The 26,577-nt window shown below is 35.1% G+C and overlaps 1 protein-coding gene across 2 annotated transcripts in view; it reads left to right on the plus strand.

Annotated features, from left to right (window-relative positions):
• The window catches only part of LOC129799782 (aryl hydrocarbon receptor protein 1), a 123,711-nt gene that overhangs the window by 96,008 nt on the left and 1,126 nt on the right, over positions 1-26,577 (plus strand). The window contains exons 4-11 of one of the 2 annotated variants that reach the window (XM_055843997.1): positions 1,375-1,499; positions 15,171-15,260; positions 18,156-18,365; positions 19,009-19,303; positions 19,372-19,450; positions 19,528-19,843; positions 19,910-20,308; positions 20,383-21,084. In XM_055843997.1, the coding sequence (XP_055699972.1) occupies positions 1,375-1,499; positions 15,171-15,260; positions 18,156-18,365; positions 19,009-19,303; positions 19,372-19,450; positions 19,528-19,843; positions 19,910-20,308; positions 20,383-21,084 (2,216 nt within the window). Of the gene's footprint in view, positions 1-1,374; positions 1,500-15,170; positions 15,261-18,155; positions 18,366-19,008; positions 19,304-19,371; positions 19,451-19,527; positions 19,844-19,909; positions 20,309-20,382; positions 21,159-26,577 lie in introns of both variants that reach the window. The other variant, XM_055843998.1, reaches the window with a different exon arrangement.

The raw sequence follows: 26,577 nt of genomic DNA on the forward strand, positions 1-26,577 counted from the left end.
CATTTTTTTTATTCGACATACACCATAAATTGGCCATAAAATATGAATTGTATTTTGGTGGTGAGAAGCAAAGGTACAAGAAGTGATGAAAATAGTGGTGCTCGCTCTTCGTACCTTTTTACTAATGAAGATACCAAAATAATTAGAGATGGTTGATTCACGCCTCAGGGAAAAATGTTTTGCCAATGTTTCTTTTTTTTATCTGCATGAGTTATTTATGTTATTAAAATGAAGAGGAAGAATTCTTATCAATTCATCACATTGCAAACATTGCTTGGATGGATGAAATTGGTCATTTGAATGCGATCGATATGCTGGAATATGCTGCTTTGTAGTTCAAACTTCTGTTTTTTTTTTGTTCATGGGCTCATCTTAGCCCTTTGACTTGAAGAATTTGTATTTTACGATTATTGCTTATTCACTGTCTTTATGACAGTATCACTGTGGATTGCTGATCAGTGCTTTGGTACCAAATGACTCGAGTTATACATTTATTAATTCATAAGTCTTTATTAATGTAATGGCAAGAAGAGACATCAATGAAATAACGCAAGTTGAACAATTATCTTCAACATCCTTGCCTCTACATTTTTCTGCAAATGGTTTGAAATGTGGCCAAACAGAAAACACTTCTTGCACGTGTCGCTGCGTAAATAAATTGCAATGACTCTTTTTCACCAATTGAATGCACGTGGAGGATTCATCCAAATGGATTATTGTGTACCAAATGGGCTTGACTAATGCTCTTTTTGTTGGCACTCACCCAATGTTTACCATCCAAATCATCCTTTAATCGTCAAATCACTCTTGTGCCACCCTAATAGCTCTGCCCTCACCAATTGCCTTTCCTTCATAGAGGGTTCACCTTTTTTTTCAGTCGATCTCGAGTACTGATTGTGCAATGAATATTTGGGAAGACATGGTCAGATGAGCAAATAATTGAGTTGTGTGTCAGAGGTTAATTCACGCAAGAATTGAAAGTCATTCTTCCGACATACTCAATAGGGGATCCTAATATGTTGCAAGGATCATTCACTCAATCAAATTTTCATCTTCCGCTCTGTAAGAAAAATTCGGCCTTTTGGTGAAATATTCTTGAATCGAGAGATTAATTACAGTAATTGATCCGTGGGTGAATGTAGAGGTAGATTTCCAATAGAAGGATTAAGTCAGTAATCCGTCTTTGGCCAAATGATGTTTTCTGGAACCCGTTCTTGTCAAAAGGGTTAAAGGACTAACGAAATAGGAATTCATATCAATTTGTCACATGCCCTTCTTTCTCAAAGATATCAATCTCTATCTTCAAATATATCCCGAAATACCAATTTCTCAGAAATTCAATTAATTTTAACTTTATTTTCCATTTCTTTGCAGTGGTAATGCTTAAAGACAAGGAGGAAAATGGGATGCTATCCCACATACACTCCCACGATAGCTACCGGAGTCGAGAATTGGGTGTTCTCGAGCACAATCTCCTGGACGGCGATATGTTCCTTCAGGTAAGAGCACCACCTTTTTTAAACTCTTTAACGTCTCACGCATATTCTTTCAAGGCAATTTAGTGTTGAAGAATGAGGAGGCATCAGGAATGAAATTGATGAGTGAATGAGAAAAAAAGACAACACTGTGAAAAATAAAACACTCCAGTAATTACCAATTAATTGCAATTAGAGCAGTGATAATGGATGCTATTGAAGATGAAGAAATTGATTTTAATCGGATCACTGATTAATTTCATCCTTCACGGTTATTTATTGACTGTAATTTTCTACTGCCAGAGTTTATGTATTACCCAACAAACCAGTAACTTCTTTAATCAAGACAGCTTTTTGTAGTTGTGCTATTCTAAGGGCGTATGAGAAGATTTCACACATAACTTTTTTATATTTTAAACTTGGCAATTGATTAACATAAAAGTTATTAGTAGAATTATGAAGTATAAAAATTTATTTAAATGCAATACAGAGTTTTTTGACACCCCAAAATACAAAATTCACTCAGTAATAATTTACATTAAAATATAATCAAATAAACAAAAATATTATAACTGATTTATTAATGGGCGTAAGGGAAGAGTACCAGCGATCGGCAGTGTTCCACGGATCGTCAGGTTAATACCGTATTATTGCACCAATTCAAATGAGTTTTTAAAAATTATTACCTACTTTCTACCATTTAACTCTCACAAGAATGTAGTGCATTAGCTCAGATTTAATTTATAAAACCAATTTTCTGTGGCCACCTGATTAAATTCGCGACGATCCGAGGTACAGAGTGCAAGTTTGCAATTACCCCTATTTTTATTACATTATTGTAAAGATTTTAAAATCAAATGCACATATATAGTTAAATGAATAATTAACAGACTAACTAGCAAAAACAAAAATACCAAAAAGTGTTTTGGGACTTATATTTCCAACTAAATATGGAGCATGTCTCTTAACATTCCGATCCGTGGTGCTATTCCCTTAGTAAACATAAATCAATGGAATTATTTGCAATTTACTGTTTGATATTGTTAATAGTTAAACTTTTTGTTGCCCATTAAGAAATTAAATTTCTTGAATAAGGATCAAATTTTAATAACAAAAAACAAATAAAATAATATGAATTTAATTTACACAATTATCATCTCAAATAATTGTATAGAGAAAATCTAATATACTGTATTTTACGTTTTTTACAATTTACCAAGCCTTACGTTATGATTTCACCACCTTTAAAGTTCTAAACTAATGCCTTCGCCACACCTTTTAGCTCGGTATAATTTCTTGAAATCAAATTTCGGGTCCCTGTCTTCCTCAAAAGATTTGGTTAAGTCGCTTAAGTCTATCCTACTCTTTCGAACTCAAAATTGGACTCAACTAAATTTAATTTGGTGTGATGTTCAAGAGAAGAAGAAGGAGAGTGCGATAATAGACATATGCTAAACTTTTAACCCTTTAAGGACGAGAAGGTCAAAAACGAGAGTCGGAAAAAATCATTTTTTCTAAATTTTTAGAGAAAAATGCAGCTTTAGAAAGCCGTAGGAAAAATTACAGTTTTAGGTCTCGGGTGACCTAATCGTCCCTAAAGAGTTAAGAAAGAAAAAGATGTGAATTTTGACTTAATGAAAATTTCCTGATCTAAAAGGTGTGCCGGAGCCATAAATATCTAAATACATAGCTGATCAAAATTGTGTTTTTACGCACTATTTTTTTACAGACCAAAGTTGCATGGTGTTAGTTAGAAATAAAAAGTAGCCCTTTCGTATTTTCAAAACTGAACTAAATAGGGGAAAGTGCCCATACTTTACACGGTCCCAAGCTTTACAATGACTAAATTTTTCGTATGTTTTTCAATAAATATTACTCATCTATTCTGTATTTTAAAAACTAGGAGAAAGTCTTGTTTTTAAAATATATTGCGGAATCGTATTTATTCAGAAACATAGGAAAAATTTAGTTATTGTAAAGCTTGGGGCCGTGCAAAGCATGGGCACTTTCCCCTACCAAGCTGTGGACTATCAGGTCTTATCATTGATCAGCTACAAAGAACTAGTGTCATTTTGATAAATAACTGCAAAAACTGATAATAAAATATTTTATAAAATTTAACTTAACTCGAACGATATCAATTGAGAAAGCACGATTTTAGTGTAGCTTGTGATGATAAGTTTTATGAAGGAAATTTTCCATATTTCTGACTAATTCCTCAAAAATTTAAACATTTAAAAAGAAAGCAAACACTTTGTACAATATGGTAAAGATTTGAAGCCTTGTTTTTTTGATCTTAAAATATATTGAGTTTTAAAATTTTCGGTCTTCTCCATTTTGCCCTGAGCTTCCGATTTTGAAGCTTATGTAACGCTTTAGTAATACAGTGGTGTCTCTCTATATGCATAACGTGTCGATGCACAGCTTTTGTATCGGTTGCATTCAAAATCAATTTGTTTACATTTTGAAAAAGTAAATAAAGGAAATTTTCTTGGTAACTAATTTTTCTCGTTTTTAATTTTATAAATTTTATTTTTTCTGTCTCATATTATAGTTAAAATAATACGGGAAAATATAAAAAAATAAAAGAATAATAATTTTTTAAAAGAAAAAAAACCGTTAGGAATTTCAAAAAAAAGTTGTGCATATTCAAAGATCGAACTGTCAAAAAAAGTACCCAAGCTATGCATATAAAGAGACAGACACCACTTTAACATAAAAATGTGGGTCGATCTCCCAGCGAGTACAGTTAGCTGAATAAAACAATGTTTTCAGCATATTTTAAGGTTGGCAAAATTCTGCTGAAAATGCATATATGTTGTTAGCTGAATTGAAATTCGGCTAGAATTTGATTCATTCATTCATTTTCAACCGCTTATCCCTATTGGGGTCGCGGGCCCATGACATCCAATCTAGCAGCCCACGCCTGTCGGTCCCCCGCCACTTCAGGAAGATGTTCGGGTTCGATCCCGAGGCGTTCCAAGGCAAGCTTCTGAATTTGATTCAGCCACCTTGTCCTAGGTCTGCCTCGAGGTCGAGGTCTCCTCACAATGGCTTGCATAGCTTTTCTGGGGAATCTTTCTTCATTCATGCGTTGAACATGTCCATACCATCGAAGTTGTGATCTCTCAACCCGAAGAAGCAGCTCCTCGACTCTTAGTTCCTCACGAACGGCCACATTCCTCACTCGATCTCTACGAGTGATTCCCTTTACCGCTCGAAGGTACCTCATCTCGGCAGCTTGTACTCGCGATCTTACCCTTTCGGTCATTACCCAAATCTCATGACCATAGGTGAGAATAGGAATGAACACAGCTTTGAAAACCGATAATTTAGCCGATCGACTAAGCTCGACCTTCCTCAACACGCTTCTGCCAAGCTCCCTCATTACTGCAGAAGCCTGACCGATTCGCGACGAGAGTTCTGCCTCCATCCTACCATCACTCGTGAATAACACCCCGAGATACTTGAACTTCTCCACCTGTGTCAATGAGTCTCCACTAACATGTAGAGTGCATTTCACAGATTGTCGGGAAATCACCATTACCTCCGACTTTTTGTCGTTCACCTTCATACCTGTTTCGGCACAAACATTTACAAATCGGTCAAGTGTGCGCTGAAGCTCTTCTTCGGAAGATCCAAAAAGAACCAAATCATCTGCATAGAGGAGATGGCTCACCCTGAAATCCCCAATACGAATCGCATTCCGCCCCCGACTGCGTTCCATAATCTTGTCCATGTATATTATGAACAACAATGGTGATAGAACACACCCTTGACGCAGTCCAACACTCACTTGAAAACCTTCCGATTTGGATCCGTTTACACGAACACAGCTACTACAGTCTCTGTACAATGACTGAATGGCTCCTACCAATTCTTCATCCAGTCCGTACTCGTGCAGTACATCCCAAAGTTGTTCTCTCGGTACTCGGTCATATGCTTTTTCCAAATCTATGAAACAAGCATAGAGTGGAATTGCATACTCCCAAGCCTTTTCGACAATCATCCTCAGGGTAAAATTTGATGCTCAAAATTTAATTCAATTTATAATTTTCTGTTATTTTAACAGATATTTATGCAAATAAACAAACATATCGAATGAGAGTGTACACGTAAAAAACGATTGATTGGCATCACCTCAAGTGCTCAAGTACATATTCGAAAAATTTAATTACCGTCACAAACGCCAATCTAAATGCAACCGGTGGGTGGAAATTTGCAAAAGAGTGTGAGTCTCCGCGTCAGAAGTGTGCAATTTTAGATTTATATCCTGGTGAAACGCAAAATTTTCAGAGAAATTCACACGCTCCCACGTCTCGATGTGCGCAAAAAGTCTCTCTTAAATTGCATTTGGCGGCCTCCATTGCGATACTAATCGTTCTAAATCGTACACCAAGTTGCGTTCTGCGAAAGGGCGAAGGCTCACTGCCTTGCCTAGGCAGACCTTCCTCCGGACGCTCCAAGTCAACATCACGAGACTTTGCGAGCGGCACGCTACAGATGTCGCATTTGGGCGACCTATGTGTAGATTTTTTGGGTAGAGGATGTAGGTTTTTCCCACACCCTGGCTCACTCTCCACCTCAAGTGCCTCCCCAATGGCAAATTGCACGCGCCCCTCGCGAGATGGGGTTAAAAGTGAAATCAATCGCCTCACATACTGATTGATTGTGGCATGAGTTGAGGCAAAAAAAATGTTAGCATGAGAAAGAAGTGTGAGACAATTAGAGATCAATATGTAATGTGACGGGGAGGAAGTGAGGCAACCTGTAGCTGAAATCACGAGGCGACTGACACTGTCGTGCGTCTAATGAAAAATGAAGCGAAAAAGGTGGAAAAGTTTAGTATTATTTGGTTATTTGTCATCATCTTCCTTTCACACGCCAACTCCCGAAAGGCCTTTCTTGTACCTCTCTCGCATGTCAACCCCGGGAATTATTAATTATCCTAACATACCACAAAAGTCAAAAGCTGTGCGACTTTTTACACCGACACTAGGGAAAATGCTGCAATTTGCATTGATTTTAGCCAATTTTAGAAAAGAAAATCGAATTTATTAATTGTGACGAACATTCAGCGTTATCTGCTGTCTATTAAGTAAACTTTTGACTTATCAAAACGAACTAGAAATATTAGTAGTCATATTGCTCATTATTGTTGATTAATTGAGGCTATTAAATTGCAATATCGGAAATAAACACATGTATTGTTGTATTCAAGTATTATAAAACACAATGACAATGTTATTAACAGCAATATATTTTTTGTGAAGACTAAATACCTTTTATTATTATTATTTATTATTGTAACGAAAAATATCCCGATACGATTAATGCTCAACGCACAATAACTTTTATTTAGTAAACATGTTTTTGAGATTTCAATGAGAGTGAGTGAGATCTAGATCTAGACATCTTGCTCACTCTCACAGCCAATTTTGACAACATATTTACAAACAAGAGCTATTGTGCATTGAGCATAATGCACAACACACAATAACTTTTGTTTAGTAAACATGTTTTTGACATTTCATTGAGAGTGAGTGAGATCTAGATGTAGTCATCTCGCTTATTCTCATGGGAAATTTTGAAAACATGTTTACAAACAAAAGTTATTGTGCGCTGGTCATAATAAATTATTTTTATTTTAAAAAATTATTCTAAGAAACGTCCAAACACAACATCATATCGTGTTATTTATTCGATAGCAAAATATAGAACTTTGACTTTTATTTTTTTCGTTCATGTCAACAAAATAAGGATACTTTTCAACATAGGGAAATGTGGATCAATTTCCAACACCAAAAATTTTATTGAAAGACTCATTTTTCAAACTAATTCCAGATTATTTTTCTTGGGTACTGGCTATTTGAAAAACCACAACATATTTTCCAAATATAGAATTATAATCAAAAAAATTAATTTTTCGGAAGACATGCATGTCTGAAACTGCCCCACCCCTAAGACGATAGAAACACCGGTGTTGCATGAAGAAAATTATTATGTCTGGATAGGGTAAGTGAGCCAAATTTCGGCATAGTTGCATGCAAGCGTCAAAGTCTCAAGTTTGAAATGTAATATCTTTAATAGAAATTCATTTTTTCATTCCTTCTACTTAAGGAGTGTTACTTAGAACCTTGTAGACAGTTTATCGTCTTTATTTACTCTAAAATCATTCTTAATACATTTTAAAATGAATAAAAATATAGACATAGCTTTCTTTGGTGCCCTATTTCGGCCACCTCCATTCTCATAGTTCCTTGCCCTTCGTCAATTCTTCCAATATCTTTTTCACGTCATCTCGTTTGTCGAAACTACATTTTTTGTTATTCTTTTGCATTGCATAATCTCTAGAGTACGTAAAATCTAAAAGTTCATTTAAATTCGAGGAACAAAAAAGGTGGCCGAAATTGCAAACTGGCCGAAATTTGGCACACTTACCCTATCTAAAATCAATTTTTCAAAAAAATTTTAAGTAATCGCAAAGTAGAAGGTAGTAGAAATCTAGCATATTTTTCATAAATGAAGCTATGCAAGCCATTGTGAGGAGACCTCGACCTCGGGGCAGACCTAGGACAAGGTGGTTGAATAAAATTTAGGATCTTGCGTAGGAGCGCCTTGGGATCGAAGCCGAACATCTTTCCTGATGTGGCGGAGGATCGACAGGCGTGGGCTGTTAAGCTTGGTGTCATGGGCCCGCGAGCCCAATAGAGATAAGCGGTTGAAAATAAATGAATGAATAAAAGAATGAATGAATTTTTCACAAATCTCCAGGTATTTCATAAATCGTTAGCTTTATTTGTAAATTAGGCTAATAGCCTCTAATATACAACCAAGCATTTGCTATATGGTAAATATAAGCTCAAAAATGAGAATTTCCAAATTATCAAATTAATTAATGAATTTTAATGATCTTTTTTTTTGTTTTTCCAATATTTTTTAACCTAAAACCTCTTGGCACTAGAAACTACAATAACTATAAAAAAAAAATTTTTACAAGAACAAAAATTATCACTCATTTGTATTTTCTGGAAACCTTTTAAAGGTTTTTTAAATTGAAATCAACCTTATCATAATACAGTTTAGTTTCTCAATTAGTTTGTAAAACTACATTATAACACGGTAAGGTCCAGTTTCATTTTGAAATAGGATAAAAAAAAAAACTTTATTTTATAGCTACCTCACTTCCCCCAAAGGATTTTACACTCAGTAATTTCACAATATTGCTTACTTGAACAGATGAACCTTAAATAAAATCCTTAATCCTTAGTAAAAAGGTGGCTAACAAAGCCACTTAAATTTGCTGCATGCTCGAATTTTAGACTTTCTGTTCTAAAAGTTGGTCTATCAATTCGAATATTTCGCAAAGTTTAGTTCCACAAACTTTAAAGGTTCCAGTATCGATTAATAAGGGGAACTCTCGCACATCTCAAGTCAATATCTCTAACTGTTTGGTCTATAAATTTTACATTAGATGCCCAGACGGATAAAATCTGTGACGTAAAAACGCTTATATATTTCACTTTTTCTGAGGAGTGCGAGCAATAAAAAAAATATAAGAATTCTAAGATTTTATCTCTAATTTTTTATGTTTATTTAAAATTTTGATATATACAATCATCGCGGAATTAAAAAGTCTTTCTCCATATAAAATTTTTCTTACGATAAGTAAATCACAAATATTATCAAAGATCATAGATCACAGAGCTCTTTATTGCAACGTGTCGTTGAGCTTAGCATGGAGAAGTTCTACTTAAATATATTTCTACAAAAATTTCAATAAATGCCTTACAACGACGCAATAAATTACAACTCATCTAATGATGCACAGATAAAAGCATGAATTTTCTCAAATTATCAATTCCCATGAATGCAAAATGTAAATTTCGCTAAATTCTCTCATCTTCACCCTCGATTAAAGACAAGAGAGATACATTGAGAAAAGAACAAAGAAGATAGACCTTCAAGTACAAGAGTAGAGTAATTTTTGTGGTTAAACCAGGAGACTAACTGCTTCAATGGGTTTTTAATAAATTGAAATTAAACGTAGTAAAATTATACAGTATTTTCCCCTTCATCTGATGGCACGGTGAGATTTTAGAGATATCTGCGTCTTCTCGTTATTAAAATCGCATTAATGTCCCGCATCCCGCGAAGATCAGAATCATGTCTGAGAATTCAGTGAGATCATTTCACAGGAGTATGTTTGGATGAACTGGGGAAAAAATATGTAAAGGGTCGCGACGGTGTCTTTTTGTCTTCCATCCAACACTCATCAATTCTCTCGAGGAGCATCACTTTTTCAGACTTCTTTCATCTTTTTGACTCTGACTTCTCTGTGTGTTTATCAATGTACAAATTTTGATATAATTACTTTCCTTTAACTCGATTCTCCTCAATGAACTGTCTAGAACGTGGAATCTTTTTTCCGGAGCACTCTCAAGTGCTTCTTCCATTTGGAATTTAGAACGAGACGGAATCCAAAAGCGGCTGTCTAAAGATGAAGGAGGAAAGTCTCATAACAACCCACTATTAGACGAATTTCCAATTGCTTAGGGCCAGGAAGTGATGTTTATTATGGTGAATTTTTTCCCATCTCTCTTTCTCGATTGAATAAAAAGTTAATGGGGTCTCATTATTCATGAAGAGAGAAAGAAAAAAAGTGAGGAGTTTAAGAGGCAAGAACGGCAACAACCCTTGTTAATTCAATGATGGATTTGTCGCAATATTTTCAGAAAACATTCTTGGAAGCATAAAGAGTGCTCAATAAATCACCATTTCTTCGCATTTGCATATGAAATCATGAAATTTTCTCGCGACTTTTTTCTCAAGAACTTTTGGAAGAAAACATTCAAAGGGGTAGATAATTTTGTTGAGATATTTTTTCTGACTAAATTATTTGGTCTTTTAAATAACTATAATTGTGCAGAACATTTATTCTCAATTTTTATTTGCCATATTCAAAGAGATATTATCAATCTGTTACCTATCAGAGACAAAGTGGTATAAGATATATCGTCTTCTGATCCATATTATCTAAAGTTTATTTCGAAAATGGCTTCAAAGGTACAGTCGCGGCCAAAATAATAGAATCAATTTGTAAAGCTTATATATATATTTTTTTTTACTTTTGTATTTTTCCCCAATTTGTTTATATAATTCTGAAGAAGAAATCTTAAAATTATTCTAATCGTAGAATAATGGGTTGTTTTGGCCACTAGAGGTCTCTATTTTACACATAATACGTCAATAGTGAAATTCAGTTCGACCAAAAAACTTGGAAAACTGTCATTTATGGTTTCTAAATATGGCTTAATTTAAACTTATTCGATTTATAGACCACATTTTTTTAATTTAAATGAAAGTACTTCTATCGTATTGTTCAAACCAAATTTCACTATTGATGTATTCTGTGAAAAAGGGACAGATAATCCTAACCGGCTTATGTAGGTGAGATTCTTAACGTGAGCTAACTCGGAGTGCATGCAAATTCGATTTAGAGCTGAAGTTGGGAGACGCCATTCAGTTATCTTGAATCAAATTCGTGAAATTATACAAATTTTGTATTTAAACCAAAATATCAAGGATTTGGATGAACTGACAGAAAAGTGTTATATGGGTGAAATGTAGACCAGAATGTTCTCTATAATTTTTCCATAGAACATGATCTCATCGATTACTCAGAAGTCAAGATAATCGAGGTTTTTTGTTTCTTAACTCGTTTTTTCATCCAGAGTTCCCCAAGTAGTCATTTGTTGAACTTCAACTATATCAAAGAATTGTTGTATTTTGTGGGACTTTCCATTTAAAACCCTATTTTAAGTGTCTTGGTGGAGTAGAGGCAGTCAAATTGGCATCTGAGTGATTTCAAAGCGTTATTATGGGAAAAATCATTTTTTTCACACTTAAACGGCAAAATCGGAGTGATAGCGTAGTCTGAGCGGAAAATGATGTATGGACGAAATGTAGAGACAAATGTGCTCTACAATTATGTTGAAGTAATCATCAAAATCGGTTCAGCGACAGTCGAGATAATTGAGGTTATGTGATATTGAAATTGGTTTTTCGACTGTGGCGCCCCTGGTGTTGGTCCCACGAAGTTCAAATATTCTAGAAAGTTGTAGCATTTGGTGAGATCTTTCGTTTAAGCCCTCACTCATCAAAATCGGTCACATAGAACCGGAGATATGATTTTTTGAATTTTGTGAACTTTGACCCCTTATATCTCCGGTTCTGTTTTAACCACAGCGCGCTTACGCACCATTTTGGAAACGTCCTAGACTGGACTACAACATACTAAAATTTTATTAACTTGCACAAAGCCGTTTTTGAGAAAAGTGACTTTGAATTTCGATGAATTTTGACGCTATCACAGCGCCACCTATGGTGACTTTTTGAACTTCCATCTGAAAGTGCTCATCGAGACGAAACCAAAAAGGTAAAATTTAGGTCGCTATGTTAATTAGAACCGGAGATAAAGGCCGGTCAATGTTCGAACTTTGACCCCTTATGGCTCGGGTCAGGGGTTTTAGATCGACTTGAGGTTTTTTTTGTTTGATAGGTATAATCAACGGCTACAACATACTAAATTTTCAGCCCGATGCACAATGGAGTTTTTGAGTTATTTAACTTTTAAGATTTAAAAATTTTCTTTTTAAAAAAAGCGCCCCTAGCGGTGGTTTTATGAACTTGCAATGTTAAAAGGGGAAGTGGCATTTCACAAGAGCTTTCCAAAAAGCCCTCACTTTTTAAATTCTGACAATTAGAACCGGAGTTATGGCCATTTTAAGAAATTTTTTTTAGACCCTTATAGCTCGGGTCAGGGGGGTCGGGGGACCTTAAGTTTGGTATTGATGGAAAGCTCTAAGGCCTATAACATACTAAAATTTGAGTCCGCTGAATGCCATAGGGGCGGAGCTATTGAGAAAACAAAAAAAGGGGGGTCTTCAAAATGGCGGAAGGAGGGGTGGGGGTGGGGGGTCTATGCACCAAGTTGCAATTTTCACCCGATATATAACCTTTGCCGAAAACCGCAAGTCGATATCTTTTTTAGTTTAGGAGCTATTAAGCTCCAAAGAGCGGCCGGCCGGCCGGCCGGGAACGTAACTTAGCCACATATATATTCGGAATCAGGAAGTGGCGAAACACATTTTGGCCAAATTTGAGGTCGATCGGACGACATGAAATTTTGTTAGGATTATAGTAGGTGAGATTGTTAAGAATCTCACCTAATAGAGACCTCTAGCGGCCAAAACAATACTTATTTAACGTAAAGTAATTATTTGAACATTTCTTTATCAAAATTATTTTAACGAATTGGAATAAAAAAAATGCTAAATGAAAAATAATGGTCTTTGCGGAGGTTATTCTATTATTTTGGCCTCCACTGTATATCAAAATTTACAATTTTGAAGGGAAGCATCTACTTGTGTAAATACATTACTACAAAATGCTAAATTTCTAGATGAGCTACAGAAATACTGACAATGTGTAGAGCCCTTAATGGAAATAAAGCGTCAGCTGATTTTGGCAAAATTAATTAAAAGGTCTTGATTTAGTTAAAAGGTCGAGCATTCCTCAAGGCGCGGGACGCTTTGCCACCCCTTTTGCTCAAACTCCACGAGAGAGCAGTTGCAACAATCCAAATATTTTTTTCAAATTCTCACCATCCTGGTTTCCAAAATCCAAACGGTATGAGATATTGACTTCGGATCTTCGGCGACCCTTACCCTTCACAAGTCAATATTCTCTAGCGAACTAACTTACCTAAATTACCCTCCTCCCCGTCCATCCCCTCCAGAACCATGATTTTTTTTTGGAGGAGAAGATATAAAGTCAGAGCTCCTTCTCGGGAGTTCGAGCAGATCCCAAAGTCTCGGACGCTTTCCCACCCCATTTTATTGAGAATTAACAGAATAAGTAATTAAAAATAATCTGCTCTTTTGAAGATTTCATCCAAAAGCAAAAATGTTTTATCGTATTCTTTCAAGGATATTGCTATTCATGCATTTATATGTATATTGCAAGGAGTTATCCGAGTTAAGAATACCAACGTATTTTTCTAATAGAATCCAAATATAATCGAAAAAATTCTGATGGAATTTCGAATTGCATCAATTAAGGTAAAGTGCCCTCAAGTCGACCAGTTCCTCAATTCGTCCGGGTAGAGTTATTTATTCAATTTATTTATATTTGCCCTAATATTTGGCGTATGCTCTAACATTAATAGGTCAATTATTCAATAAATAAATACGAATCTGTGACAATTTTATAGAAATTCATCATTAAAACATTCAAATATTAACCACCAGTCGAGTCGAGGAACCGGTCGACTCGAGGGTACTTTACCTTACAGAATATTTCAAATGAAATGGAATCACAGAATTCAGTTTCCATCATTTTAGCTTAATTTTAGCTCTCTCATATCACCTGCGACCAATCAGTTAACGACGGTCAAGTGTTTCTTTGCGTCTTTTATGTGGTATCATTCAAAATTCTCAAAATTAGAATACAATATTAAACAGAATCACAAATGGAATAATCGAGATTCATGGGATACCACATTGAATCAGGAATCAAATGGAATAAATAAAATACCGCGACAGAAATTATCGATGTTACGCTCTTGATAGGGGGAAGTGGGGCACATTTGGATTGGGGTAGCTTTGAAATTGGCCTTTTCTCCTATTTTTAAAATGCAACTTGGACTTTATTATGATATAATTTAGCTCAACAAAAAAATTGCCAAGATAAATTACTTAATGATAAGGCTCAATTTTATTTAAAAACAGGAGAAAAAGTTCAGTTTTAAAGCTGCCCCAATTCAAAGGTGCCCCACTTTCCCTTACATTGCTTATGGCTCTAATGCTGAAGGTCACTTTAATAAATATTCTTTATATTCGAGTACCCTACAACGCTTTAAACCCCTTTGGCAAATAAACCGGCAACTCATTTTAAATTACCTAATAAAGTTAATTTCACATTAATTGCAGAGTAAATAAAATTCAAATTTACTGAATGTTATACCATGAATAATAAGGATAATAAGAAAATAGGTATACTATTTAATATGTATTGACCATTATTGTTTAACCAAATGCAAATATTCAAATTAATATAAAAAGAAAAATATTGAAATAAATTGCAGAACATTTCCCGACAATAAACATTTTGTAAAAATAAAATATGGAATGGAGATAATAAAATTGATGAAAAATATACTTTATTTTTAAATTTATACATGTTTAAAACCCCCTTGCTTTTTATATTTTGTTAGTTCCAAGGACACTGGGAATGAAAATAATAATAAATAGAAAGATTTTTACAAATTTTATAGGCAGAGTCCATAACTTTGACAGAACAAAGGACATTTTAGTTTAGAACTAAGTTGTTTTGTATTGTTTTATATGTCTAATGTTGTTTTATATGAAAAACATTTTTTTTAATACAAACTAATGCAAAATGATACATGATTTATTGGTCTGGAAGTGTGAGAAATGTCTGGAAGACTAAAGAAAAGAGGGATTATCAAATATTTACTGAGAGAGAGAAAATTACATGAAAGAATAAAAGTTTAAGCATTTCCTCATTTTTATTAATATTAATGAGAATTACTGGTGGTATTTTCTTTTTCACGTGTATGTTGTTATTTCTCCTTACATATATGTATATATTTTTTTCTGTACTCTTTTGTAGGCCCTTAATGGTTTCCTAATGATTCTCACATGTGAGGGCGAAGTCTTCTTCGCAACGCACAGCATTGAGAGCTATTTGGGCTTTCATCAGGTGAGTTAAATCCTAGTATTAACACTTTGTTATCGTGACGATGGAAAGTCAGTGAGCATAAGAGACATAGAATCAAGACACTAAACTATCCATTTAGTTGGTCAGGTAATTTTAACAATATATAGCGTGGAGAGGGAGGAACCTATGTGATATTGAGATATTATCACACTGGGGCCTATTTTAATTAAAACGTATGATTGTTAGATGAGATTATTGAATTTGAGAAAGCGAGGAAGATGATCTAGAGATGATTAAAAATATGAAATATTGCCATCTGCGCAAGATCTTGACCAAGGAACAGTTCTTGCAGCGAGATAGGGAGAGATTTCAATAGCAAATTAACCGGGGAATTGTCTTTTTTTCCTTCGCTGATGCCACAAACTAATGTGAGCAACAAATAGGCGTACTTCTGGCCAATGTAACAACTTCATTTCCCAGATTGCAAAAGGTATTTAGAGTCCACCAAAACGACTAACCAACAACACGCATTTTTTTTTCTTACTTCAACAGAGGGGTACACCTCTCTTGTTCACCTTAAACCATAAATACACAGACATTTCCTCATATTCGTGCAATTTATAATTGTTGAACGGGGCAGACAAGGAGGGATGAATGAGAGGTAGAGCAAGCAGTTGTTGTAACAAGAAAATGAATAAATCTGTGGTGCATTTTGACCAATTTGTGCCGATCGAAACGGTGAATTTATATCTCAATTTGTGCAGACGCTGTGATAAATTGCCCATGGCTCCTTCCAGCTTTTCGCATTCACAGCGAAATTGTTTGTTTTGAGTCTCTCCCTGGTGAAACACTGTGTGGTGATTCTGTATCTCAACTCTTCAGTTGATTATCGCCACGATCTTTCTCTCACTGGGGCGTTTATGACGTGCGGGAGGGAATACCACAAAGTCACCTCCCATTGCACCCATGATCATCTGGCTTTTCCAGATTTTTTTCCAGAGAAATTTACAGAGATTTTCCAAAAGATAAAGACCTACATGCATTTAGCCAATTGGTTTGATAGGTCAACACGTGAGGGCTAACCTAATGATTATTTCGGTTATCAACCAATGTTGATCAAACATTTACTCAATCCATAGTTGCGAAAGATCAATTAAAAGGCCATCATTCTTATAAATTTGGTTTTTTTCTTAACCTTTAAGCAAACGTGTAAAGAATTTATTTAAAACGGATAAAATGGTCTTTACACGGCACAAATGTGGCATAATATAAATCATGATTCAGTTTTTTAACCATTACCCTGATGGCTTCGGTCGTGGTAAGTCGGCGGCAGTCGCAATCAATCATTCTTTGGCAAAAAAGTACATTTAATTGAATTAAGGTTTTAATCTGAATCCGATTTTACAATTCCTAACACATTTTTTTTATCTTCCTGTCCGTTTTTAAAAGCTCAATCCAAACCTTAAAAATTCAGTTAAATTTACATAATTTACCATTAAAATACGATGTAAGTGAAACAAAAATATATGAGCAGTAAAAATAAAAAAAAAACTGGAAAATATTATTAAAAACTATTGAAAAATGCTATTTTTTGTCGATAATAAACTTAGATCTTTAAAAAATCTTTTATATTCCCTTTGTCAAAACTTGCATAATATATTTTCCACGGTTATAATTTTCAAAATATATAATTTTCAAATTATATCCTATTTGGGATTAGATTTAGAAAACAAAGTTGATAGATTTTAGAAAGAAAAGAGGTTGATTTTAAAAAAAAATCTGAAGGTATAATTTCCTGAAGACAGTTTTTAAAAGCATATTCTTAATTTTATCTCCTGGTATAGGGTCAATATTAAAATACTACTCTTAATTTGTGGAAGTTTAAGATGGATTTTAGCAGTTTTATAGGATAGATTCAGGTAAACTTTTCAGTCGATTTTAGGAACAGAAAATTTGAAATTTTGATTTTTGTTGGATTAATTTTAGAAATGTTGTGGAATCAATATTTAAAACCTTCTTAAATGATTTGAAGACAAAATTTTTGATTTTTTAATCTTCCAGATTGATTTTAGCAGTTTTACAGGGTTAATTTTGTATTTTATCTGCAAATTACGGTAAACCATGTAAAATTTATCAAGCATTAGGATGTATTATTTTCTTATTTATTGTTCTAAACTATTAAATAACCAAATTTGATTTCATCGAAAGTACTGCTCATTCAGCTGTAGTTCTAAAATAAATTTTATTTTAATTTTAAAAGAATTATTATAAAATTTCTTCAAGATGCTTTGAATAATTAATGAAATATGAAGACATTGTGCTTTATAAACATTCAAAAAAAAATTATATAAGTAATGACAAACAAAAATTTCTGAGTGTATATATTTCAATTAATTTTTGAACCTTGTTGCATTGACACTTTCAATACTTTCACACCCCCAATGGCACGATGCGAAGAGGTAATCCTTAACATCTTCATCACTACTTCAGTCAGATCGTCTCAACTCAAAAGATTATTCTTTTTCCAACTGCTCCAGGAGCAAAAATCTGGATTTATAGGGATAGGGACATAGGGGGGAGAGGGAAAAGATGATGAAGAGGCAAAAGTGTGTTGTGTGGCAAATTCTGATTGTCCACGATTTATGGATTTTGAGAACTGCGGGGTGCGTTGGCTGTCGAAAAATCTAAATGTGCCCCCCTCGAGGTGTCTATAACGCATCTTGCTGGATCCCAGTATTGAGCATCTTCCCGGTGTAGTTGGGATGGTAGATGCGATAAATCTTTAATTAATTAAAAATTGTCATGCCAGCGAATTTTATTTATCTCTTTTGAGGGAGCTCACATGGTCAACAGATAAATTTCCCAGCTTGACTGTTTTCATCTCCTACTCACATTTTTTCTTTTATTTGTCTTCCAACCTCAACATCTCACCCAAAGTCCGACATTGTTCATCAATCAGTGTATGAGCTGGTGCATTCGGAAGATCGGGAGGAGTTACAGAGGCAGCTGCTGTGGAACTCCTTCTTGCCACCGGACATGGCTGGGATGAGTTTGGCAGAAGCTCTGACTCCGGACAAGTGCAATCTGCTCGAGAGAAGCTTCACGGTGCGATTTCGATGTCTTCTGGATAACACATCAGGATTTCTGGTAAGTTTGAACTTCACCTGAAACACATGTAATTCAACAGGTAATTTTCTCAGGAAAAATCTCCAGCATGATGAAAGAAATAAACTCCAATAATAGAGATGTTTATTTTCTTTAATGAATTTGAAGTGTAATCAACGGTTGATTGATTGAAAAACCAAATGGAAATTTCTAAAGAAGAATTATAAAATCAAATTCCTGGCAAAAAAAGCGCTAGCTAAAATTTCTTCGTAAAACAGGAAAAAGTGAATGTGTTGTTATATTGAATCTTGTTAGTGAGAATTCATTGAATTGGAGAGAAGAAAAAAAAAGTAATCAACATTTTTAAATTTCACCAACATATATAATATTTCAATCGATAATACTAACATCATTTTCATAATCATGATGATTAATTGAACTTATTGATGTCTGAGGCGTACAATTGCACACCCACTCAATGAAACACCTTGGATATATTGAAAAATGTATTATCGATTTTATATCACTCTTTTAGTGAGTTTCCACAGTTGCAAATTTTGTCGGTCTTACACAACATTTTATTTAGATAAGCAAATAAGATTTGAATGAAATATACTTTCTCTTTAATAATTTTATATACTATAAATGCGCTCAAATAAAATGCACTTATTAATGTATTTTGCAGAGGTTGGATATAAGGGGGCGCGTTAAAGTGCTCCATGGGCAGAATCGGAAAACAGAAGAACCTCCTCTGGCACTCTTTGCCTACTGCACACCCTTTGGTCCTCCGAGTCTTCTGGAAATCCCTCAGAAAGAGAATATGTTCAAGTCAAAGCACAAACTTGATCTGTCTCTTGTGTCGATGGATCAACGGGGAAAGATGGCCCTTGGGTACTCGGATGCTGAACTTGCCAATATGGGAGGTTACGATTTAGTACATTTCGATGATCTCTCATATGTGGCGAGTGCCCATCAGGAATGTAAGTTTATGCATTCACAAATCCCATGATTCCAGAACCTAATGTATACTTATAAATTATTTTTCCAGTGCTAAAAACTGGTGCATCAGGGATGATTGCATATCGCTTTCAGAAGAAGGATGGCGAATGGCAATGGCTTCAAACGAGGTAAGAATCCCTGGGATATACCAAAGTGATAAATACACATGATGAGATATAAAATTCAATGCCAAATTAACTTGTAGTTCCCGCCTGGTGTACAAGAACTCCAAGCCGGATTTTGTGATATGCACCCATCGACAGCTGATGGAGGAAGAGGGTCGAGATCTGCTGGGAAAACGCACTATGGACTTCAAAGTGAGCTACCTGGATACCGGTCTGTCGTCCAGCTATTTCACTGAGGCTGATCAAATTGTTGTCCCACCAACTGGTTCACCCAACTCCCTGCCACCGCCCGTAACTCCACAGCGCACCAATCGACGCTACAAGACGCAACTCCGTGATTTCCTCTCCACATGCCGATCCAAACGCAAATTGCAACAGCAATCACAACTTGGACAAGTAAGTGATAATGGAGGATTACTCATTGGAAGATCCATTTGACTAAAACATACATGTTTCCCCTAGATCACTCCTCCAGTTCCTGTTGTGGAGTACATCCCTGAACCAACTATTGCTGTGGCCACATATCCAAATCTCAATCCTATGTACTCCACGTCACCTTACCCGCCCACACCTGAAAATCTCTACATGACACCGTCGGTGCACTCGACTAACTTCTATTCTGTGCCCGAGAACCTCTTCCATCAGTACCGTCTTCAAGGAGTCAGTGGATACTATCCGGAGTACCATCACTCACCTGCACCCTCACCTTATGTCACCAATGGCTTCCTGCCCTATGAAGGCTACGGACTCTCGGCCAAGGAGGAGAAATGGCAAGAGAGTGGGAAATATTATCCTGGAGCAGATGTCACAAGTCGAAGTCATGTGTATGCATCGAGCTACGGGAGTCCAACAACGCCTCAGGTTAACTTCTATAGAATTGCAGAATGACAATATGTCTTCAAATCAATCTAACGTCTATTTGTGTTCCACTCTAGATAATTCAATCCAACCTAAAGACGCCAAAATCATCACCGCCAATTATGGATGTGGTGTCTTGCTCATCAGGCGGTCCGTCCCCTGTCAACGCTTCCTCAGCGGGTCTACCACTAAATTCTGCAACCCCTGTAACGAATCAAACCACCCCAGTTTCCGCATCTACAACTCTATCTACAACAGCTCCTTCCAGCAACAATGGCATCATCACACCCAAAGTCGAGAGTTCCCCTCCGGAGCACTATGAGCGTCAAACAGTTCTAATGTGGGGCGCTACTGGAGCTCCTCAAGCTACCAATCGTTCCCCTAATACAACACCCACATCAAACGGGATGTACAGCGAGGCGCATCACTTGAAGATTTCCAACCAAATGGCCATGTCTCCGGCTATTGAAGATTCCCACCATCATCATGGTCATCACAACTCCCACCTCAAATGGAATGGGTCAAGTAAAGATATCGCCTATCCCAGTATCCACCAGCCCCACCATGAATCCACTGGCCTCGAGCATCCTGCCAGCACCATGTACGCCCAGGTGAGCCAGGCTGCAGGACTAGGTCATCACGGTGCACCCCATATCATTGGCAATGACCACAGCGTGCTGCATCAGTCTCCTCAGGGCCATGCTGGTGCTCCGGCAACCCCCCAGGGTGGTGCAGGAGTGGGTGCCCAGGCACAGACGGTCGTTGGGAGCAGTTGCGAGGTATGGAGTCCTGCATCATACTCGCAATACCAGTATTTCACTTATCACCATGCTCCTCAGCACGCAAGCACTCAGTGAGTGTCGAATTTTTTGTTGTTTTAGTTGGTCTCTCCCCATTCCACCTCCTAATCCAAATCCCCTAACACTCATTCATCTCAGTAGAACCTAATCTCTGCTTTTTTTTCGTCCTGCTTGCGCCATCAATATGGGCATCCGCCATGAAGCGTGACATTGCAATTTACCTCGAAAATCAATTAATGACACGCTGCTTCTGTGCAGCAAACACCAATTTACACATAATTCTGTGGTGGTGATTTTATTATGGGTGAATTGTAAAGTTTTAATTCCAGCACATATGTGGATAATTAACCAGTCTTATATACATTACTTATTATGCCACTAAATAGCCCAAGAAAAGACTTCCTTAGCAAGTCATCATACAAATGTTATAGAAATGGATATTGCAATTGGCATATGCCTATGATTTTGAAATTCTAAGCCACTTATTACTTGTATCCTGTACTAACCATTGCAGACTCATAAATTATATTGAGAAGTTGTAGAAAAACAGAAAGTTTATAGAAAAAATTTAATTCATTTAAACCTTTTAAAAGCTTATAAATTGTTGATTAATAATAACCTACACTACATACTACCTTCTTAGATAGATAGATTTATTGTCATCAATGCTCTTCTGGAGAAAAATCTCTGCAATACATAGTACTTTCATAATTAAAATTGCAAATATTTTTCTGTGGCCACCGCCGTCTAAGCGTTGATTACCCGGCGGTGACCCCTATGTTTATTAAAAAGATCTAGCTGATATGCTAAGGTCATATTAGAGCTTTATTCAAAATACAGGTAAGAACTCAATATTATCATAGATAACAAATAAAACATTTGCAAAAGTATAATAGAAATTTTACTAGATTTATAATATCTTCAAATTATCTTAAGTTAACATTTGAGGTTTTTGTAAATAAATTATAGGTCTTCTATAAGCTCTGGGATTCAAGGGTTAGATTGAAAAGCAAAAAGATTTTTATATTCTCATTCTTCAGACCTAAAATAAATTGTAAATCATTTTTGTGTGACATATTTGATCTTTAAAATTAATTATATACCAACCTTTTTCTGATTCTTTTGAAAAGTAGTAAATATTAGAAGGGATGATGCTTCTGCTGTTCCGATCCCGATCTCGTTCAATATTTAAAACTTACTAATCGCTAAATAAAACCAGTGGTGAGCAAAAACCGTTTGAAACCGAATAAATGTCAAAGGAAGTTTGCCCAGGTAGCGTTTTGACCATTGGTACAATTTTCCTTTGACGTTTGTTCGGTTTCAAACGGTTCTTGCACACTTCCACAGAGAAAAAAAAAGAGGGTGCGACTAACTTTTTTTCCTAACTTTTCATAAGTTATGAATTTTAACACTTTTTAGGTGTAAAAATATATCAACATTTTTTAATGTTAATTTTACACTTTTTTAAGGGTAAAATTTACATGAAAAAGGGTAACTTTAACCCCTAATACACCTAAAAAGGGTAATATTTACACCGATTTCGGAGCAATACTGCAGGGAAAATAAACATTTCCGGAATGTTATTTTGACTTTTTCGGTTTTCTCTCACTCAGTGTCTGAACGAAACATCGAATACTGGAAAAAACTTCCTCTTAACTAATTTGATTTGACGCAAATGACCAACATTTTGTTTTCTTAATATCTTTCTGATATCGACGAGATCCCCGGAATACCTGGCTTCCATTTTGATGAGGGGGGGAGGGTTCGGCAAGGGTTCGGGGGTTCATTGTGCCTAGGGTGGAGCAGGACATATTTTATAAAACGTTATTCATCAGGGGAGCTTCATTATTAACTCTCTTTCCCGTGAGGCCCGTACGGCACCACGAGGAATCCGGAGACACTTCCAGACTGGGCTTGACCAGTGACATTTTTTTCTTTCTTATTTCTTTGCTTTCCTATCTTTTCTCTTACTCTTTCTTTCTTTTTCTTTTTAAAATTTTATCTTTTGCATATTTGCTTGCCACGCATTTGTAAGAGGGTTATACCCTGTTTGTAGTGGTTTTTTTTAAATAAATTGAAAAATTGAAATTGAATTAATTCAAATCTAAAGGAATATATCGAAATAAAATTTTAAATTGTTGTTAATAGTCATAGCAAACAACTGTCAGAAATTAATCACCTTTTGATAAGTAATAGATCACATAAACAGATGCATAATTCTTGAACATTAAAAGATTCTGAGATTCTTTCTAGGGGCACTGTTAACCAAATAATTATTTAATTTTTTTTTTCAAAGTTTAATATATCAACCTTAATTTTAACCTATTAATTTCCAGCTTCATTTTCTGCTTAATTTAGGTTTTATATATAATTACGTTAAAACGTAAAATTCCTTCATATTAATTTTTTAGGCCAATATTGTCTGTTATTCAGAAAATTTACGTGAAATTCCCTCCCCCTTGCATTGTAGCTTTTCTTTCAAAACTTAAGTCAATCAGACTTACCAATTACTACGAAGATACCAGTTTGAGCACTAGAATTCAATAACTTAGATAAACCATAAGACTGCCTCCCCTAAGTTCCAGTTCTTCATTTTATTTCACTGTACACAAATTAAAACATTATTTGTGTACATTAAATTCCTTCAAGGTAAAAGTAACTTTAAAACTACAAAAAAAATCCGAAAGGCCCCTGAAATTAATAAGTTTTTAGTTATTATAACTAAACAAAAAAAGAAATCAAGAAAACTATATAATACTTGGGAACAAATATATTTATCTTGGTGAAAAGATGTTTAAAATTGATTTTATGAAATTTAGAGTGTTTTATGGGGTCTCGGTTTTGAAGTCAAAAGAAGCTTTTTTTTGTATTTAATCCTTTAAAGACGATTGGGTCACCGGTGTGATCTAAAAATAAAATTTTTCCTACGGCGTTCTAAAGTTCTGTTTCGCTCTAAGAAGTCAGAAAAAAAATTTCTCTGACTCATAATTCTTGACCCTCTCTCCTTAAAAGACTATCCGCGATCAAGAAATGTAAGACCATAGTTTTAGACATAACCGCGAGAAATGAACTTCTTGGCTGTCAGGGATTCATAACTTAATTTGGACTGGTTTGACTTTTAGTATCTGTACATGTTCCTTTTAAGGACGTACCATAGATGCGGGTCACTTTGTCCTCCGTGGGTGACTTTACCCCCCCCCCCCACCTATTCGTAAGCTTTTATTTAGTTATAGCACTTAAGGGTGGTCTTTAACGATCCGATCTACCATGTCTGATCGATGAGGATCGTTCTCAAACATTAGAATTAAAGTTTACGAACTCGTAGAAGACGAAGTCACCCTCATCTACGGTAAGTCTTTATCTAAAGGTACGCTCTTGGTGGCGCTGCTCCAAGAGCGCAATATTATTATTAATATTATATGATATTTATATATTCTATGATGTCAACTCAAATGAATTTACAAGGAATTAATTTAACTACTGAATGTTCTCAGAATTATTGTAGATTTAGTTCGTTCAAGCTCTTAAGCATAACTAAAAATATAAAAAAAAATAGATTTTAATTCAAAAGTCTTTAAATTTCAGCTGTTAAGATTTCATTTTCAGAGACACATTTAAAAAAAATTATAAAAAATATGCTTTAGCAAGTGAGATAGCTCGGAATTACTCGAAGGATTTTTCAAAAAAAATAAAGAATTAACTCTATTAATGCAATTTCCTATAAAATTAACACCACATTTTGCCTTGTAAAATAAGACATGACCAAAGGATAACACCTTCGGTTAATTTATGCAAAATATAAATGAAATGGATGCATTGGCTTTTGATTATTTGTGACCGCTAACTTCAAAAATAAACTCTTGAAAAATGTAAAGTTATAGTTGATGCGTCTGACTTGGTAAATCTAATGATAGAAATTCCTAAAATCTCTGTCTCATGGATGCACAGATTTTAATTCCAAAAACCATCCAGCGAGATACTTTATCAATTCGGATGAGGAAAGTTTCGTACCACTAGGGGGAAGTGGGGCACCTTTGAAATTGGGATTTTTCTCCTATGTTTAAATGGAACTGAGCCATATCGTTATGTAATTTAGCTTCTCAATCTGTTTGTGTAGATAAATTATCTCACGATAAGGCTCAATTTTATTTAAAAATATAGGTGAAAAATGCCAATTTCAAAGGTGCCCCACTTCCCCCTAGTAGCTGAGATTTTTTAATTTTTCTACGTTAAATTAATGAATTTAAATCAATTCAGAAAGCATTCTCTTGGAATGTAATGTTGTAGTTAGAAAGTTCTATATTTAAGACAATATGGGGTCGAAAATGTCTTATATGGAATAGCCATTTTCGGTCAATTTGAATAAAATAACTAAACTTATTCAAAAAATTTTGCCATGAATCAGATTGTTATGGTCTCTACTTATGGCCAAATTTAAGCAATTTCCCTACGACTGTGTACACTAAGAAAAAAAAGAGGGTGCGATTAAAATTTTTTCCTCAGAACTTTAACACATTTAGGTGTAAAAATATATCAACATCTATTAATGTTAATTTTACACCTTATTAAGGGTAAAATTAACATGAAAAAGGGTTCCTTTAACCCCTAATACACCTAAAAAGGGTAATATTTACACCGATTTTGGATCAATACTGCAGGGTAAAATTAACATTTCCGGAATGTTATTTTAACTTTTTCGGATTTCTCTCAGTAGTGTAGGAAAAACTCTTCAATATGGACATAAATTTACTTGGGGAAAGTACTCTCTCTTCGAACGTTTGTGCATTCGAATAACGTGACTTGTATTTTTCCTAAAAGAATTTCACATAATTATTAGGGAGAAGTGGGGCACCTTTAAAAATGGGGCACTTTTGAAATTGAGATTTTTCACATATTTTTAATTAAAATTGAGCCTTAATGTGATATAATTTAATTGCACAAACAGATTGAGAAGCTAGATTACGTTATGATATGGCTCAGTCCCACTTAAACATAGGTGAAAAATCCCAATTTCAAAGGTGCCCCACTTTCAAAGGTGCCCCACTTCCCCCTACGTAATTGTCAGTAATTGATGATAAGCTAACCTAACAATTTAATAGAAATATGCAAGTCTCTTAGGAAAAATAAAAGAAAATTCACATCATTCGAAGGCGTGAACGTTCGAAGGAAGAATACTTTCCCCTATAGTGTATAGGCCTATAATGTATATAGACCACTAGGGACCTTGGAACACATCAAATGATGAAACATCCGTCATACGAAGGTTTAACCCTTTAAGGACGATTGGAACACCGGTATCCCATAAAGAAATTAGTTTTTCCTGATTACCTAGAGTTATTTTTTTCTTATGTCTGTACATAATTGTAAAGTAGAAGGTTGAAGGAATCTAGAATATTTTTTGCAAGTCTCTAGCTATTTACTATGTAGTTTATATTTAAGCTCAAATATAGCGATTTTTTAAATTTTCAAATT

This window comes from Phlebotomus papatasi, chromosome 1 (genome assembly GCF_024763615.1).
Source record: "Phlebotomus papatasi isolate M1 chromosome 1, Ppap_2.1, whole genome shotgun sequence".
NCBI classification, from domain to species: Eukaryota; Metazoa; Arthropoda; class Insecta; order Diptera; family Psychodidae; genus Phlebotomus; species Phlebotomus papatasi.